Raw genomic sequence first — 19,753 nt, 5'->3', positions numbered from 1 at the left:
TCTAAATTTACCTCCGGAAATCATGCCACAGCAAGGTGCCTCAGCTGCACAGAGCTTTACAGCGTCTTCCAGGTCATAGTTTTGGTTTTCCAGGCTCGTACTGGACTGTTGTGACTTGCATTCACTGCTCTCGTTGCGTTATTTTTGGCTGCAACAGGCAGCTGTTATCAGCAATTAAGTTCTCCGCAGCAAACAGCAGACAGACACAGTTAGAGACTAGCTGAACACAGTGGAGCATTCAGCAGCTAAAGAGACGGATATTTATCTCGGGAGCTGGTGGAGACCAAACACAGAGCTACAAGAGAGGGAGTACTTAGATTCATCAGGTGGACACAAACGCGCCTCCACACGAAGGATAATGCTCCTCCAAAATTTGCTGGATGTGTAAATAAGCGACTGTTTGCTAACAAGTTCAACATTTCAACTAAAAAGCTGACAGTATGTCAGTGTTTTCGATGCCTCCGAGTGGTCGATAAACGAGTGAACACAGGAGGAAGAAAAATTAGCAGTAACGCGTCTGAGACATTAGAATGTGCAATGTCACGTGATATTTATCCATGAGTCTTCTGTTCACAAACCCTGGTTCACTTGTAAATCAGGAATGTGTCCAACATAATTCAAATACTCAGTGATTCATATCAAAACATTTATGTTGGTGTGTTTGCACGTTTAGGTTAGTTTTGTGTTTGTTTGTTTGTTTTATTTAGTTTATGTAAGTTTGACAGAAAAAATTATCTTAACTAAAGGTCCACTTATTAGCTTTTCTTGTAGGGCTTTCAACCACATGTCAGTGTCTTTCTCAGCAGATGGAGTTTGCTCAGTGTTCACACAGATAGATAGATAGATAGATAGATAGATAGATAGATAGATAGATAGATAGATAGATAGATAGATAGATAGATAGATAGATAGATAGATACTTTATTTATCCCCTCGGGGAAATTCATGTGTCCATTAGCTCATAAACTGATAAAACTTGCAGCATTTCACTGCAGACGTCAAAGGGCCTGAGCTTCCTGAGGAAAAAGAGCTGCCACCCGGCTCATCCAAGTAAGAATGGGCCCGTGGAGCATGTAAAGGACGGCATCATCCACTCCATTATGTTCCTTGGAGGCGGTGCAGGGAGTCAAGTGCATGTTCAACCTGTGGCCTCAGAGGGTGGAGAAGCAGCCGCTCCAGGGTCTTCATGATGTGTGATGTGAAGGCCACCGGTCTGTAGTCATTTATCTCTGCCGGTCGTCCTACTTTAGGTACCGGAACAAGACATGATGTTTTCCACAGGACCGGGACCCTCCCAGTTTGAAGGCTCTCCTGTGGAGAGGCTCAGCCAGCTGGGCTGCACAGTCCTTTAACAGCCTCCGACACACACCATCTGGGCCTGTTGCCTTTCCAGGACATAGCCTCTTGAGCTCCGTCCCCTCACCTCCTCCGCTCTAAAGGACAGGAGACCTGACCCCAGTGTGGAGGGAGCTGCAGCTGCAGTGTCAGGTTGTGGAGGAGATGCCGAAGGAAAAGCTGCAGCTGAAGCTGTGGGAGAGAGAACAGGTGAGGCTGTGTCACACCTGTTGTAGAACAGGTTGAACTCATTGGCCTCGTCCACATCACCAGATGTTGCCTGGCTGTTCTTCTCTTTATAGCCAGTGATGGTCCTCGTCCCCTTCCTCACCTCTGTTGTTGTTATATACTATCTTGATTTAGATCCCTATTAGTGTTCACATGTCTTCTGGAGTCCACACAATAATAATTACAATAAAAACAAACCAGTTTGAAAACATACAATATCGTTTAAACAAGAAAAGACAAAGCAAAGACTTTACTCAATAAACAGCAACAAGATTCGATTGTTTTGTACAAACTCTTCCCAAAGGTCAAGAACTTCAATGCTCCAGGTGCTTTGTCTCCTGGTGCCTCAGCACCTTGTTAGTATTTTCACTAGAGGGTGCCACATAGCAGTGAAAGTGTGTTCTCTTCATTCAGTTTTTTTTTCTTTTACTGGACTGTGTATCTGTGTTTATGTGGGGCTGCTGATGGTTTTTGTCTTTTACTGTGGCCCCTGAAGACACAGCTTAAGAGTCTGCAGTCGGAGAGTCTCTCCTCCTGACTGTACATGGATCGATTCTCCTCCCACACCTCCTCCGTCTCTTACATCTGTCCCTCCTTTTCTCTCTCTTTCCTGCAGGTTGTGAGATCAGATCAGTTAGCTGCTTCCTTCGTTTGCTTCAGTTCATCTGACAAGCATTTCCATAACGAGGAGGAGGTCCTGTATGTATCCCTGAAACTGCAAAGTATAAAACTTTATATTTGTTTTTACCCTCCATTTTAATCATTTAACTAACTGAATTCATTTATTCACTTATATTTAACTTAAATGTTTTACCACATTTTGTCAGATTTGAGGCTCCATATGCCAAAAAAGATTTAGGAAAATGTAGGAGTTGGAAAGTAAAGGAGCTGGTGAAAGTAATGATAAAAAGATGAATTAAGTTTTTGTTTATTTTATCATCTGATCGGTCCTAAGAAAAACAACTGAGTAAAAGGTAAAGGAAATATAAAAATTAATTTTTTCTTTTTACCCTCCATTTCCATTATTAAAATCATTTATTGGTGTACTCAGTCATGTTTTGGACATGTTATATGATAATAATTATTATCATTATATTTTGTCAGATTTGGGGCTCCATACGATGAGTCCACAAAATAGAATAAATGCAGGGGTCGGAAAATAAAGGACCTAGTGAAAGTAATATGAAATAGAAGAATAAAAGAAATGAAGTTTTATTTTATTTTATCAACTCATAAATGGTTAAAGAACTTTTTGGTTAAAGAAACTTTTACTTTTTATTTTTACATTACAATTATTGAGCTAATTTATTGGTGCATTTAGTCATATTTTGGCTCAGATAATGAGCCTATTATCATTATATTTTGTGTGTTTTGGGTCTTCGTACAGTTTCTCCAATTATATTTGACTCGTTACTGAGACGTTTTCTAAACAGTCAATAAAAAGGTGCATGTGTCATATTTTTTTTAATATCCTGATGAGGTTTATTGTTCTCTTCATGGTGCCGTTTTCTTTGTATAATTGTTTAAATTCACTCATGCAAAACAGAAATATAAAGCACATCATCTCTTATGCACCTCAGGTGGCTTTTTCCTGAGAAAGAGCTGCATGATAAAAGCTGGGTCACAATCATTATATTAAACTAAACTTATCACACTCAGGTTAAAGCCTCTAAAATGTCTTTAAGATGCAGACGTGAGAAGGAGGCTGTGTGTTCGCCGTCCCCGTGGCTCAGCAGGTTTCATCGCCCACTCCCGTCATCCAGACTCAAGTCTGCTTCATGACCTTTCTTTCTATTTCTTTTGTCCTGCACCTAATGTCACATTCACCTTTTAATGAAAAGGAAAAGCTATAAATGTCATCAGCTTAAAATGAAATTATAAAAGGTCATCTCCATAAACAGTCTGAGGCTCCTGGGGCGACTCAGATTCAATCTCTTCATGGAAGAAATAAAGAAAAACGCCCAACACAATATAAAGGTGGAAGGTGATGGGTTTCTTCTTCTTCTCAATTAATTATTTGTACTTTGTGGTTTTTGTTTTGTTCTCAGGAAAACTTCCAGCCTCTTTGTGTCTTCTTACTTGTGTGGATTACCTGTTGCTGAGGTCCTGCACTCCTGCTGATTTCTGGGTGTGTTAACCTGCAAGCTGCCCCCTGTAAGCCTGTTCATTTCACCTTTTTGTGAACTGTCTTTTACACAGTAGTTTCTTGATTTCTGCATTTCAGTTAACACCCCTGTGGCAGTTGATTCTTGACCTTAGACACAGTAGTTCAACAAAAAACAAAATACTATACATAAGTAGGGGTCCTGAGTTTCTTTCTTTGACACAACTTGATCTTCCTCAACAGATGGAAGTTGTCTTGAAGTTGCAAGATGCCGAGATGAGCTTTTAGTCTCAGCTTTTATGTCCTTCAAATGCTCCAAAAATTACAAATCTGATCATCTGTGATTCTGACAACTGGGCTTCTCCATCTGTTGAAGAAGATCGTGAGATATGATAGAAAGCTCAAGAAACAGCTACTAAATGAATGAAAGATCTTGATTTAACAGACGTTTCCTGCCACAGAAGCCAGTTTGATATGTGAGTATGGGAGATCAGAAACAGAAGACTGTCGGGTCATTTTTGTGCACTGATCATATCTGATCTATAGTGGTGGTGTGTAGTTTTACTGAATACAGGCTTGAACTCTGTGGAGCTGTGCAATCCAAAGTATCAATGGCTGATACGATAAATAAGGTGCAACTGTCTCAAGCCAGCAAATGGAGATTTAAACAAAAACACAGTCATGATTTTTGACCTTCATCAGAAACATTCTTAGATGTACCGTATTTAATATGAATTCCAGCTCAAGACACAGAAGACTTTGTTTATAATCTGTACTTTAAGCAGACATGAGCACCACCACACTGACCACTGAGGGTGACTTTCACCACAGGCTAGAATATCATCCAGAGGTCAGACTGCATTTGTTAGTGGGTTTTTTTCCAGTCATTTAAAAGTAATTTTATTTTGGAAACCAAATAATGAGAACCTAATCAGATATAAGTGATAACATCAAACTCTCTGACTCTTGTTAGTATCATAATTTCAAAATGTAAGGTCACAGAGCAGGATTTTGTATCTCTGAATGTTTACATGAAATCTGCTATATTTTTATTGGACAGTGAGCCAATCAGAAGAGAGGTTCAGGGCCTCCTCTCTTCTGATTGGCTCACCGACTTGTTACTAGAGCTCGAGACAGAAGCCTGAGAGAGGAGATGTAAAACTACACTGAGATGGTTTTTGGCTCTTAAAACCACAAATATATCTTCTTATGGATCAACACTTCAAATAAAACACAGGAAAAGTGTAAAATATGAGACCTTTAAATGTATTTGTGTTACACCTCAGCAACACAGAAACCAGTTTAGTTATCTAATGTGGCTGATCTTTGTGGATGAGTTTGTATTTTGGTAACGTTAGCACATCATTTCTTATCAATAGACTGTTAAAGCAGTGCTGACAGTGAAGGGATTATTCCTCTGACAATGGACATGTCAGGGAATTTGCTCTGTTCTCTGTGAAAGTCTTTGAATATCAGAGAATTAACAAAGAGTTTGTGCAAGTGAAGTTGTTCAGCTCATCTGCAGCAGAAATCAAATTGAACAGTAACAACAGAATGAGACAGAGCAGCCTCAGGTCACTGAAGAGCTTCACTGGGAAAAGTCAGAAAAACCCAGAATCCAACAGGTTTAGAGTCTGAGCGGCAGAAAGACAAACACCAGACAGGAGAGAGCCAGACCTGAATTATTAACCAGCTGTCTAACCACAGGGGTTGTCATGGCAACCAGGTTCCTTTTTTTTTTTTTTGATAAAGCACGGTTGTGGGGGATCATGGGAATTATCAGTGCAGCTGGAATGCACCACTGACCGGTGACAATGCATGTCTGGAACCAGGTCTTATATAAACTGCAGGTAAGTACACTGTTACACCATGAGACGCATGTGCTCGCACAAAAGAACCACCTGTATCTTATCTCAGTGTTCTTGTATTTTACTCTAACGTTTTATTCAAACCTCCAGTCTAACCTCTGGTCCCCGTTTTGTTTTCCAGTCCTCCTCACGTTGTCTCTGACGCCGACCAGCGGTGCACGGGCCCACCGTGTCCTTCCACCAAATGTCACACCCTTTGACATATAGAGACTATATGAAGAGAGCTCGGGCTCTGTCATATTTATAGGCTGACCTTTACTTCACCCCACACTCACTGACTTAAAGAACGGTTTGTTCATCGGCCTGCAGGGGTGGAAGGTTCTGGTGGAAATGATTTGGATCTCATACATGACTCACACAGTCTGACAGTATTTCATACTTTTCTTCCTGTCAACATCCTTGGATCACACTAACAAGTATGTGTGTGTATCACAGCCTGATGTATCTTATTCCTCGGTGTCATTGGGCTCCGTTCTTTCCAAAAACTATTAAAAACACATCGGTGAGACATGTTCCTTCATCACCGTTAACACACACATTGTAATTTATTGTGAGTCAGTCCCACACACACTGTCCTACTGGCTGAAATATTCACCGGATTAATCCGCCGCTGAAAATAGTTCCAATAAAATGCACCATTTCCTATTTGAGTAAAGTTTCCTAAAAACTACAGCACCCAGCTGTTAGGGAATTACTGAGAAATGAAGCTATATGTTTGAGAGCAGATTTACGTTTTCATTAACAACCAGTTTACTTGGGGCTGGGAATTCACAAAGTATTGAGAGACTGTCACACGTGTTGTTTTGGTCTTTTCATGGGACTTGATGACAATAATAATAATCAGAGTAATACCAGCCTCGTGTTTTAAGCCACAGAAATTAAAACTCAATGCTTAAAATGAAAGTCTGAAGTTTTGACCTAAAATAAAATCTCAGTATGATGAAAACTAAATTCAACTTGCACAGACACACAGCCTCAAAATGTTTAGATTAGATCTACTCAAAGACCATCACAGCTAAACACTTGTGACACAGGAGAGCAAAATAATTCATATGCAGATGTTGTTTCTTACATTCAGCATTCAGAGATCAGAAGAAGTTGCTACTTGACTCAGACTTATCCTAACAGACCTGAGACCTGTCTCTAATGACTTAGTGTTTCCCCAAAGGACTTAAAAACTGTTTTGGTTGTTGAACTGGAGAATTAGTGAACTGGAGATGTTGTAAAATTAAAAAAATTAAAACATGTCTCTGTTAAAAACAAAATGAAAAATGTGTTACACATCGCCACCGCTTACCTTCCCAAAACCTTCCTGTCTCTCTCTGATCTAATAACAACAAACATAGTAAAGACGGCCTCAGATGTTTAAGTAAATGTTCTGCCATAACGACGAGATGTCTAAAATCTCTTCAGTTTCTTTTGAGACGTTCAGCTGGATCCTGATGTCCCGTCCACCCTGTCAGCAGCAGTCCGGCCAGATGTTGCTCCGCTGTGTTTGACCAGCGTGTCGACAGAATGTAATACATGTGAGTTATGATCCGTGGAGTTTTGGCCTGCCGACAGATTCTCCAGGAATAGACTTGGACAGTGTCTCAGTGATGCACTGTGAGGGATACACAGGAGATTTCACACAGACAGTTTGTCAAGCAACAGAAACATCACAGCCTTTGTCTTTGTCCTCATTTGATTCTTTGAGCTGATGATAAATCAGCTGAAATATTTGTTGAAATACAAGTAATTATTTCATTGTTTTTTAACAAATTTTACAGCTGATTATTTTAGTGAATGAATGAATAGGATAATTAACAATAGAAAACAAGGCTAAAACTGGTTGTATTTGAAAGTGAAGCAAACAGATATAAACCTATTAATCCCAATTTAAACGTCAACACTGAGGCAACTTTCACCTGAAGTTTGTTAAATCAGTGTTTAATGGGTTAACTCACTTGTTCAAAGTTGGGAGAGTGAGTTTATTTATCATTTTTTAAATATTATTACAACTGTGTTTAACTATATCATCGTTCATTATCTGCTTATATACCAGCCTCCATTTATGGGAGTCCACGGGAGTTATAGTTGTTAACAAACACTTATATCTGCTCACAAACACATTATAGTTTGTTTTAAACTATATATTAAAACTCTAGTTGTTCTCAATTTCTCTGATTTAAACATGATAAAAATATAATTTAAAAAAAATGTAAGTTAATATTAATTTAAGTGGCCTGCAGCAGCAGCAGCAGGAGAATGGAAACTAAATGACTATGGTAGCTTAAAGCCTGAGTGAAGCTGCCGTGACATTTCCTCCACACCTCCTCTCTGTTCGTGCTGTGGTTCACGTAGCAGTGAGCTCCTCAGCATCACATGGTCAACAGACCCCCAGTGTCTTACAGTGAACATGAGACTGGACAGGAGGGTGGGGGGGGTGGGTGGGAGATTTCTGATTTTAGACTGAGAAGTAGTTCAACTACACTGAAAGCTTCTGACTTCTTTCACTGTAAATTCAGCTCTTCCTCTGTGTTGTCAGATCTGTGGCAGTAAATCAGACTTGGTGTTTGCTGCATGACAAAAACATGGAGGTGTACAGTGGAATATAATGATATGATGATACTATATGACACAATAAATTAACAAGTGTGTAAACAGGCAGAGCATTTATAATACTCAATAGACAGACAAGGACACATGTAGGGAAATGTATGTTTTGTGTTACATCATGAGACCTGTTGTTGTCTTTGTGCACATCATTATTCTCATTTAACACAAAGAAGTACACATAACATACAAGAAAATGTTATTAACTGATTTCATGTTCATACAACAACCAATCTTATTCCACAACATCACAGTAACCTTGTGATGTAACACCCAGTTTGCAGTCAGACAGTCAATCCCATATCTCTTTATTTATTTATTTATCTATCAGCACACCATGTGTATTAGACTGGCTCCTGTTTCTGTTTGTGATGCAAATCACTGATAAAATTTAATGTGACATGGTCATATTTATTAGTTTTACTTGTAAATGTTTGTATTTACAGTAAATTTGTGGAAAAAATATGATTTTTGATTCTTTCATTGAGGGCCAGTTTTTTGCCCATGTGCCGCTGGTTGCCTACCACACTGTTTATCATCTGCACAGGAACTACTTACCTTGGCGGAGGAATTGTATTTATTAGAAAATAGCCCAATACAAATCGCATATGTCGAAATAAAACTCGTGAGGCACTCAGAGCGATGTTACCTGAGTCCAGGTCAGTTTAAGCGTTTTGTCTAACCTCTCAGCTGATATAAAACCTCTGTCACCTGTTAACCTGCTGTCTCGTGGTTTAACTAAAACTCTGGCAAACAGCGACCTTGACATTCTTAGGGCAGGGGGGGCGTGTCCGGCGGCGCGCGTCGGGGATAAATGGCGGTGACACCTTAGCTCGTCCCCGCTTTCACTTCTTCCTGGGAGGACAGAGACTGAGGTGCTTTCACAAACGGTACTTTTCTAACTTCTCTTCTCGTTGTGAGACTGAAGTTGTCAGAACAACGCAGTGGCAGAGTTGAGAGAGTTGTGGCTGCGGCTTTATCTGCTCTGAGCAACAGGTGGAAGATGAAGTGCCATAAAGACAAGCTGATGAGTTTGTGTAGTAGCTGTTCAGTCAGCTCTCCTCTTGTACTTTCCTCTGATCTGGGCTTCCGTCTTAACTGCAAGCTGTTTTTTTACACTTATGATTTAAAAGTTTATGTCAGTATTTCTGTAGTTGTTTGTCTGTAGTCTTTGTTTAGTCCTGCAGAGTTTTCATTTGAGTATCTGTCTTCTTGCTTTCCTTTCTGCACCATCCCAGCTTTACATGAGGAATTTAGTCTTGTCTTGTTTTGGTTGGAAAATGAATTTGCTGTTTCTTTCTCTTTCAGTGAGGACTAGACCACATCAGACAAAATGGTGAAGATCGGAATCAACGGGTGAGTTGATGCTCTTTCCTTTTTAACCTCAGTTTATTTAGTGCTGTCCTCTGGTGAGGACTGGAGTCTGGGACAAGCTCGGAGTGAAGTTCACGTCCACATAGGCTACTGTTCTGCAACCAACAATGATTCTCAGTACCAGCTAATCTGCTGATTATTCTCTCCATTAATTGTGTGAAAAAGTGGTGAAAACACCTGTCACAACTTACCTGAGCCCAAAGTGATGCCTTGCAATCACTTGTTAAGAAGCTGGAACCAGCAAATATCTGGTATTGTCGCTTTAAAAAGTGACTTGATTATCAGAATAGATGCCCATTTGTTTTTTGTTTGTTTGACTAATCACTTAATCAACTAATTGTTGCAGCTCTCATACCATAATACTGTGTATGAATCACTGATTCCACAAAGTTTCAGCCAGTCATCAGGTGCTCAGACTCTTAATTTTCTGAAGCACAAAAAGGGCAAACACAAAAACCCTGCAGGACACCGACATGTCATCTTTGCTAATTTGTCAAAACCCAAAGAAAATTATTAAATTATCCAGAGAGGACAGTCTGATCTTGGTCATCTGGTCACTGCTCTTGTGAAAATCAAGATACAGAAAGCACATAGTAAAAAAAGAATATGTACAGACATATTCACAAATCCCCCAAAAGACTGAAGCGTTGGCTTCATGTAGCGACCAGAGACAGATTACAGTCCTGTCACCATGCAAACTCAGACATTTACTGCTAGACTAACATTACTTTAAAGTTGGGGAAACTATTTGATTTGGCAGGAGGCAGTGATGATGATAGATTGGCGCTAAACAAACCAGGGGCCAGCATCCAGAAATCCTCAAGTCCTTAAATCCCTCTCTAGTTTCATGTCTGAAATGGGACCCGTTGGCGTGAGAAGGGTCTGAGTGTGGAAGGTCTCCAGCTGATACATGAGCTCTCTGCTTCACTGGACCTTTTTCATATACTGGGCTTTTAGCTGCTGCTCTGACCCAGATCCACATGAAGAGCCTTTATTTCCTAAATCCCTGCTTCAAAGGTCAAAGGTCATCCAACCACATGGAAGAGCAAGGTAACTGGTAATCATAGGGTTTAGCAGTCGAAGTCTAAATACTGAAGTTTCCTTGAGCGTGACACTGAACCCCAGATATCTCCAGACGTGTGTGTACTTGGGGATAAAAGGGGGGGGGGGGCATTAATTTTGTGACAGTCTTATCCATAACGTTCCCTAAAGTGCAGCCCGACCTGAGTATCTGTTTATTGGAGACTTTCTTTGTCCAAATGCTGGACAGTGACAGGACAGGACTCTGGGCTGGACCCGTCTATTTTCTGGCTATTTATAGTCCAGTGGTGTTGTGCTGTCACGGTTGGTGTCCCCTCTTCTTCCACACCCTCAAACCCCCCCCCATTGGTATCGCTGCTCTCCTCAGCTGTCACATTCCTTTTCTTCTCCCCTCGACTATTTTTAATGCTCTAACCTTTCAGCTGAAGTTCAGACACCATCCGGCCGGCGGTTTATGGACGCTGCTCGGGCTCGGAGACGACCGGCGAAAACATTTTCTCTCCTCCTCTGTGAAGCAGCTGCTGTCGAGCTGCAGGGAGATTTATCTCCTTGATCCTGGCCCGGTACCAACTCCAACACAGAGCCTCTGAAACAAAAGATGGGCTCGGCTCCATTTGGTCCTCTGGCTGCTTGGTGGCTTCCCAAAACTAACCGAGCAGAGCTGCGTGTCCGCTGACACTTTCCCTCAGGTCCCCTCTGTTTGTGTAAGAGGGCAGAAGTGGAGACTAAGGGTTTCCAGAATCTCAAAATCTGAAATGGTTCAGTGAGAGTTTTTGGCTCTTGACTTTTTTATTTTTTTATGAGGACTTGCATGTTCTGCCAGTGATTGAACAGGTTCTTGCTCTTGAACAAGGCAGATGCAGCTGTCCACACTTAAAAAGCTCTGCAACTGCATATAAATTCATGTTGAAACTGACTTTCTCAAAGTTATTTGCCTGATCGCTTTTCCTACTTGGCAACACCCCTGAATCTTGAAACCGTTCCGCAGACAGTTCTCCAAACTCAAAGACTTTACTCCTGCCACTTGCAGTTTAAAGTGAACTGCTTTTAATCTGCAAGCATCTGTTTTTCTTCAGACTCCAATCTGCCTCAGCTGCTTTGATTTAAACAGTTGTGTAAATTGCTCTTGGCCTAAGGACGATCCGGCTCTTTTCATTAAAATGTTTTCTTTCATGTATTTCTGTGGAGATCTAGATAAAGAAAACATCCTTGGTGTGCATCCACATAAGCCTGGAGTAGTCATGGTCATATTCACAAAACCTCAGTGGGACAGGTGCTGGATACCAGTACTAAAGTGTGAGAGTGAGCAGTTTCCTTGGATGAAAGGTTAATGTGATCACACCTTTTTGTGCTGTTTCCTTGACACCAGCCTTTTTATATGTGACAGCATCAGTATTCAAAGACACAGGGATGAACTCGTTCACATGAATGGAGAGTGTATGGATATGTACTTTTTTTTTTTTTATATAACCGTGGAGTCTTTTAGATAGACGTGGCCTCTGATCCTGGCATGCAGACTCTGGGATTGTCTCTGTCACAAAGTGAAATATTAAACGGTCTCATAAGAACATACAGTAAGTATGTAACGTGACTCCTGAGCGCTGGAGACGCGCAGCGTTACATAACAGGGCTCAACATGTGAAGTATAAATAGTGTAGTTACAGTAACACGATAACAGTGTGAAGTTTCTGCTGTCTTCTCTTTCTTCTTGTGACTGAGATGAGGAAAGTTTATTTATATCAAACCTTCAACAACATCAGTTCAAAGTACTTCACATAAGACACTTCATCAGGTTGTAAAGCTCTGAGCTTAAAGTCCTTCACCAGAAGTATCAGTGATAAGGACAGTTTGTTCTTATACATTTCTTGCCCTGATAATTAAGAACTCACACTGCTAGAGAGATTTTGATTCAACTCTGATTGGATTGCATTATTTAGTAAGATGTTCATGATATAATGGGTCTAAATCAACACCATTTTAAATGCAAACTAGTCAGAAGAGGAACAAGTCTGAACAAAAAACACTGTACAAGGTAAAATTTATTTCCAGTTGGTTTCACTGTATTGAATTTTTCTATTATTCTGGCCTCTCTGTTAATGAGGTAGTGTAGACATGTCGCATGTAGGTAGTGTAGACCACAACACCTCTGCAAACCTATTACTTAAACCTATGATGCATCTCTGTACTCCCTCTCATGCTCATGCTGTACAACTGTACATGTTGCACTAAGAAGCTAGCTACAAAACTTTATTGTTCTCCTGAAACATCCGGGTTTTTCCATCATGGTGTTCATGGTGTGAGAGTGCCCTTGAGCAAGGCATTAAATCTCCTCACTGCTTAAACCTGCTGTGAATAACGTGCTCAGACGCTTGGTTCTTCATCCTGGGGCTGAAATGATCCTAGAAGTGTGTTTCCTTCTGACTTTTCCTGCAAGAACTTAGTGTTCATTTGCACATCCACTGTTGACTGGGGTCAGTTTAACCCGCCCGGTTCAGTGCGTGTTTCCTCTCTGTGACTGCTGCAGTCGTGTGTGTGTGTGTGTGTGTGTGAAGGTTAAACAGTAAATTCATAAACCATGCAAACATAGAAATTTAACACTGGTTAAACTTCATCACTGGTAAATCCTGCAGTAGATGAAGGTCACGTCGTCGTCCACGTCCACAGGTGCACTTCCACCTCATCTCGCTCCGTAATCTAAAGCTACATTGATGGGAAGGGAGTCTCCTCCATCCCTCCTCTTTAGCTCACTGCGTTTCTCAGGCGATTGCACATTATTATTGCTCTACAGCTCTGTCTGCTTTTTTTTTTTTTTTCCTTCTGGTTGAATCTAGTCATTACAGTGGTTAACATGTAAAATAAAAATCCATTCCACTCCTGAACGATGAACATCTCCACCCTTCGTTCGCTCCTCTCTCCAGTTTCAGGCCCCCCTGCTGTTTGACCTGCTGTAACGGCAGCCATATTAGGCGTAAACAGGCTTTCAGCTGCCCGTGCCAACTATTGTTATCTTCAGTCAAGGTTGGCAGGCCTTGTATGGCCCGTTTGTCCTTTGCAGTGACTCCCATTGCGGTTTGAGTTTCAGTGGCACCTGCTGCTCAGAGAGGGGAAATACAGGAGGTGGATACAGCAGCATGACGGGTTCAGAGGGAAGATGAAGCCGGCTTTTAGATTTAATTTGGTCTGAAATTGATCAGTTTGAGGGTTTGGAGCCAGACGAACCTAAGTAGCTTTGGCATATTAAACAGCCAAAAGTAAAGCAGACGATCTGATTTAAAAACAGATACTTCAACGACTCGAGCTTTTATTTGATTTTATAATTTATTTTTTTGTCCAAGTGGCACAACCTTTCTTTTCTTTCAATATGAAACTGGCAAAACAATTCACGTCTTTAAATGATCCAAATACTGTAAATATGATCTCATTAACCCCCAGTTAAACTATCAAAACATCATCTTTAAAGCCCTTTTTTTTTTTTTTTTTATCTGGTTTCCCTCTGAATTTTCTGAACTATCAGGGGAATTGAGCCTTTACACACTCTGACTCTGCTCTAATCTCTCTGGGTTTTTCCTCATCCATGCTCACCTTGTCCTCCTCGTGTTTTTCAGATTCGGACGTATCGGCCGTCTGGTGACCCGTGCCGCCGCCAAAGGTGGCAAGGTCGAGGTTGTGGCTATCAACGACCCCTTCATCGACCTGGACTACATGGTGAGAGGGACTGGCTGTTGTTGACGATCGTTTTGTAGCAATGGTTCTCAAAGCCCTTCCAGTGCTCATTCTGGATGAAATGATGTTGGCTGTCTGTGTTGAGGACATGCATGGTCCTGTAAGCGGATAGCTAAGGGAAAATTGAGGACAAGAATAGTGAGATGTCTGCAAAATCATCTATTGGGGGGGGGGTAATTTAGGACATTAACTGGATGCGGAGAGCTAATATGTAGCTTTGGAAACCTACCTGTGGAGATTTTGATTCTACATGGCGCAACAACACTGTGATTCAAAGACATTGTTTTTTGATTATTTCTTATTTTATTCAAATATCTTTTCCTGCAAGATGCAGGTCATGTTTTTAAATGTTCCTCTCCTCCTGTCCTCTGCTGCTGCAGGTCTACATGTTCAAGTATGACTCCACTCACGGTGTGTGGAAGCACGGAGAGGTGAAGGCCGAGGGCGGCAAGCTGGTCATCGGCAACATGCACATCACGGTCTTCCACGAGTACGTACTCGTCACACTTTTAGATTCACCACTTTTAGTATTTTAGCAGTATCGCCCTGTGAGTCCGTTTTCCTCCTCAGTCCCAGTGTCTAACCTCTCCTGTCTGTCACTACATGCAGGAGGGACCCCGCCAACATCAAATGGAGCGATGCTGGCGTCGACTACGTCGTGGAGTCCACCGGTGTGTTCACCACCATCGAGAAGGCCTCTGTAAGTTTGCCAACTGTTCCCCGGCTGATTTCTCTGTATTTTTTTAATTTAGTGTCTTTGTTTTACTACTGTAGACTGTGGAAAAAAGAGCATGTGAACTTTGACCCAGAAACAGTATCTAACGCCACGTGTGCACTAAATTGTTTTATTGTAGAGCATGAAGGGAGTTCAGTGTCTATAGAAGTACTGCATACTACATAATTTCATGTTTCATTTGATGAGCATAATTATCGTGTTTGTCATTACCTGACCTCCATCCTCTTGTTTCCTTGTAGGCTCACCTGAATGGCGGTGCTAAGAGAGTGGTGATCTCTGCTCCCAGTGCTGATGCTCCCATGTTTGTCATGGGTGTCAACCACGAGAAGTACGACAACTCCATGAAGGTTGTCAGGTGAGTCTCTGCTGATGATACTGGATCTGCAGGAGCCCGGCTTGGACTCTTCACTTTCCTGCAGTAGATGTATAATACAAATATTGATAGTTTTTAATTTAGTCTTGTCACAAATAGTTGATATTGTAGTTCAGGACAATGTCTTAAAATCCTCCATAGTTTTAATTTTAGTAGTTGATGATAATGACCTTTTGGATAGGACAGACGGCGCTCCTGCCTCACTTCCTAGTGTGATGCAGCATGTTCAGTATTTTCAGACCTGCTGAGGACAGATGTGAACATCTGGATGCTTTCAAAGATGTTTTTATCTTTCCAATATGTACTCCCTGTCTTGTCTCCATAGCAACGCCTCCTGCACAACCAACTGCCTGGCTCCCATCGCCAAGGTCATCAATGACAACTTTGGCATTGTTGAGGGTCTCATGGTAAAGAACTCGTACTTCATTGATTGCTCAGTGATCAGCTAGCAGTAGCTGACCATTTGTTGTATTTAGACTAGCTGTGGAAAACGCTTAAACTAAAGCAGAAGTTTATTGCTAATAGATTTGACATCTGATGAAACCAAACATGCCAGATCACGAATATGTCTTCAAAATGTACCTTCCTGTCTGCTCCCTCCAGAGCACAGTCCACGCTATCACCGCCACACAGAAGACCGTTGATGGTCCCTCTGGTAAGCTGTGGAGGGATGGACGTGGTGCCTCCCAGAACATCATTCCCGCCTCCACAGGAGCCGCCAAGGCCGTGGGCAAGGTCGTCCCCGAGCTGAACGGGTACGCGGTTACTTTCTTTGGTTGTCTGTCTGAGCACTGTCACAAGAGCAGTTGCTAGAAATATGCTGCACAAGAAGGCACTTGACTTGACTTGGAGATTCTGCAATTGGACACACCCAAAGTATAGCTTTTTTGCCTGACCTCTGACCCTCGCATGGTGGAGGAAATGAGGTATGGTCTTACTTTGGATCTGACTCTGATTGTCTTGTTGCTGCAGCAAACTGACCGGTATGGCTTTCCGTGTCCCCACCCCCAACGTGTCTGTTGTTGACCTGACTGTCCGTCTGGAGAAGCCAGTAAGTATCTCGATTAACTTTTTTTTTTATATAACCTCTCGTGAGGAGGCTGCTTTACTTTCGAAACAACATAGAGCTGATGATTACCTTTTCTCATTTTATCTGGATTTTACATTTTTAAATATGGAGAAGAAAATCTGAGCCCAGCCTTCCTTGTTCAGATAGATTTGCACTACAGGACTATTCTCTTATCTAGACTTTGACATGCTTAATAAATGCTTGAAATAAAGCTAAATTTTTTTTTTTTTTTTTTTTTTTTTTAAACAAAAATGATAATTCTAATGCTGCCATTTTTAAAAATTTAACCCTCAGATTCTTGTGTCTGATGTAATTCCTCCCATTAGCTTTAATTTGAAATGTCTTCTCCTTCAGGCCAAGTATGATGACATCAAGAAGGTTATCAAGGCCGCCTCTGAGGGACCCATGAAGGGAATTCTGGGATACACAGAGGACCAGGTACAAAATACTCGCATACCTACAAGATCCTCATCATAGGTGTTTTTTAGACTTGTAAAGAAAGAACAGCAGGAAGTAATTGATGGTTGAGGTTATTGATAGTATGTGGTGTTATACAGCTGCCACTGGATGGCAGCACACTTCTAAGAACTAACTTAGTTTAAGCTGAATCTATTACTCTGTCTGATTCATTTGCTGTAGCATGTGCTGATTTTAATGTATTCAGGCCCAAACAAGACATGAAATAGCATTCCTCTAAACCCATCACAATGCCTTATGCAGATTCACACACACAATGTAGACACACTGCAGACATCATTCACAAACACCTGTGTTCATCTCTTTCCTCTCAGGTTGTGTCCACAGACTTCAACAGCGACCCTCACTCCTCCATCTTTGACGCCGGCGCTGGCATCGCACTCAACGAAAACTTTGTCAAGCTGGTTTCATGGTGAGTAAATGCTGATATCACTTAATTTTGAATTATGAGAATTAAAGCCTTTTTTTAAGTATTTTTCTTGTTCTGCAGAGTTTTTCTGTCTAATGAGAGATGTTTTTCCATTCATGAACATCGCATATTCCCCACTCTCTCTCTCGCTCTCTCTCTCTCTCTTTAACCTTCCTCAATCCCTGTTCCACTGCAGGTATGACAATGAGTTCGGCTACAGCAACCGTGTGTGCGACCTGGTCCATCACATGTTCACCAAGGAGTAAAAGTCTCCTGTCATGACTCATCGTTCCTTCCCATGATTCCCTCTTCCTTCACCTGTAACTGGATGCCATGCCATCCGTCCCGAGAGCAAACCCCTCGATGACAAACATCTAGCTGATGATAATACCCTTTTGTATCAAAGTCACCTTTGTTCTGTCCTGTTCAGCAGTGAGGACTGCAGCAGACAGTGTTTGTACAGATGGTTTTCCATCACTAAACTGTATGGTACTGAATGGTCTTGTTGCACTAAACATGCGTAGTGGCTCCTTTTTAAGCACTGAAAATAAAGTCCTCAGTTTGTGGAAAGACTTGCAGTTTTTATCATGTGTTATGCTATGCTGTACACAATTAACGTGTATCCCTATGGGCAATAGGTCTGTTTTATTTTGAAAGAGTTAAAATGGAACAGTTTGGTGCTCCTGCCTTCAGTGTCCGCCATTCTATTCTGCTGCTTTCAGCCTTGAAATATCTGAAAGACAAAACAAATACTGTATATTAATACTTAATGTCATAAATTCTCCAAGTTGGTGGAACTGAAGGCATGAAAGGGATGAAATTATCTTTCAAAAGATATTCTCTCATTTGGTGCTCGGGGGTCTTAACACATTACTCCTAAATCTTAATTATTCAGGGCACCTGTATGTATTTGGTCAAATATTCAGTTTTAAACAGTGGGCTGTTGAACAGTTTTCAGCCAGAATCGTAAAGCTAAGTTATTTTAGTCTTGCCCAGACAAGTGACGTTGTTTGGTGCAGTATATTTAATTTATTTCTGGGATAACGGCCAAAATGTATTTGGGCAGTTAATTTATCCAACTTTAGACTGAAGCCCATAGAGGAAAACAGGATGTACTGTAAGTTTTCTGGGGAGACATGTCACTCCTTTTATAATTTCTTTTAAATCATTTGTCTCATTCAATAGCCTTTCTGTTAACTGACTTGCTGAAACATTTATTAGCTAATAGCCTTCTATCTACAACATCCATGATCTACATAAACTGTCAGTTCTGCACTGTCATACAGTAAATAACAGTGCAAGGTAAAACTTTAAGCTCAGTAGGAAAACGTTAATACAATACAAAATGTGTTTAGTGAGCACAATAGACGTTTTTCCTCTGCAGACAAATCGACGTATGAAGCACAGGTGTTCAGGTTAGATGTCAATTTCCAAAGTCTACTATAATTGCTTTTCCTTTAATTTATCACCTGTCTAAGGCCTGCTGTATTTTACAGCCAGAGTCATAATAAATCTGTCTCATTTGTACTGCCCAGTGACACTGAGTTTAGTGCAGAGAAATTGGTTTCTGGGAAAATAGGCAGAATATAATATATATAATCAGGCAGGTGGACAGTAAGTTAACCTGACACCAAGAAAAATAAACAGAAGATATGTGGGCAGTGAGTGGGGTATTTTCTGGGTAGTTCAGCTTTATTGTCATTTCCACAAATGCATGTCAACATACAGGAAAATCAAATTCATGGAACACGTTGCAACATAGGACATAATAAAGAATAATTCTAAACTACAACTAAAAGATTTATACTAAAAACCAACATAACGGATACAAACACCAAAAAGTTTGAGCTCCGCAGTTTGAGGGAAGAAGCTGCGGCAGAGCCCGGTGGAGAAGACCGTAGTCCTCCAGTCATTAGGAGGGTGAAGAGGCGGTGGGTGGGTCTGGTTAGGGTGAATGGGGTCCGCCATGATGTTGAGGACTTTGTAGGTGTGCACCGAGCTTCACAGTTGTATTTACATGGAGAGCGAGAGCAGTGCTGTTGATAATTTCTACTGTTTTCACTGTTAGGTATGTCAGTTTTGGCGGCCTTTTCGTCAGATTTCCCGGAACCATCTCCTCCTCAGTTAAACGAGATTAGTTGACATTTCGAAGTCAGCCGTTACAACTAGCTAAAGTTAGCTAACGTTAGCTTGTGCCGCTAGTTAAATCACTGCAGCGACCATCAGTTTCGCGATGCTAACTAGCTAATTAACTCACTTAACTTGAGTTATTCTTAAAGTGCAAAGTGAGTAGTTTACAGTTATGTATATGTGTGTTTTCAAAATAAGGTTAACTGAATACTGGACGCCTCCCGGTAAATAACAACAGGGTCTCATAATGAGTACAGTTAACGTTAGCTAACAATAGGCATTAAACACATT

The 19,753-nt window shown here is 41.1% G+C and overlaps 1 protein-coding gene across 2 annotated transcripts; it reads left to right on the top strand.

Moving 5' to 3' along the window:
• Positions 1 to 8,964: 8,964 nt before the first annotated feature.
• On the top strand, positions 8,965 to 17,904 carry LOC111233251 (glyceraldehyde-3-phosphate dehydrogenase-like). 2 transcript variants are annotated; one of them, XM_022761023.1, is made up of 12 exons: positions 8,965 to 9,020; positions 9,439 to 9,486; positions 14,151 to 14,250; positions 14,649 to 14,758; positions 14,878 to 14,968; positions 15,244 to 15,359; positions 15,703 to 15,784; positions 15,981 to 16,132; positions 16,350 to 16,428; positions 16,801 to 16,884; positions 17,238 to 17,335; positions 17,529 to 17,904. In XM_022761023.1, exons 2-12 carry the CDS (start codon positions 9,464 to 9,466, stop codon positions 17,596 to 17,598), a joined length of 1,005 nt encoding a protein of 334 aa, XP_022616744.1. In that variant the 5' UTR covers positions 8,965 to 9,020; positions 9,439 to 9,463; the 3' UTR covers positions 17,599 to 17,904. The 2 variants fall into 2 exon arrangements, with proteins under 2 accessions (XP_022616744.1, XP_022616745.1); XM_022761024.1 differs by having other exon boundaries at positions 8,987 to 9,005.
• Positions 17,905 to 19,753: the final 1,849 nt, after the last annotated feature.

Source organism: Seriola dumerili, unplaced genomic scaffold (genome assembly GCF_002260705.1).
Source record: "Seriola dumerili isolate Sdu_G_001 unplaced genomic scaffold, Sdu_1.0 BDQW01000381.1, whole genome shotgun sequence".
Lineage (NCBI taxonomy): Eukaryota > Metazoa > Chordata > Actinopteri > Carangiformes > Carangidae > Seriola > Seriola dumerili.
Note: the sequence above shows the minus strand (reverse complement) of the source record. Positions and strands in the feature narration are given on the sequence as shown.

What these genes read in the sequence shown, in the direction of transcription:
- LOC111233251 (XM_022761023.1), top strand. Translation starts at nt 9,464, where the DNA reads ATGGTGAAGATCGGAATCAACGG. An exon ending in AACTCCATGAAGGTTGTCAG is followed by an intron (nt 15,360 to 15,702) that starts GTGAGTCTCTGC and finishes TTGTCTCCATAG; the next exon opens with CAACGCCTCCTGCACAACCA. An exon ending in GTCGTCCCCGAGCTGAACGG is followed by an intron (nt 16,133 to 16,349) that starts GTACGCGGTTAC and finishes TTGTTGCTGCAG; the next exon opens with CAAACTGACCGGTATGGCTT.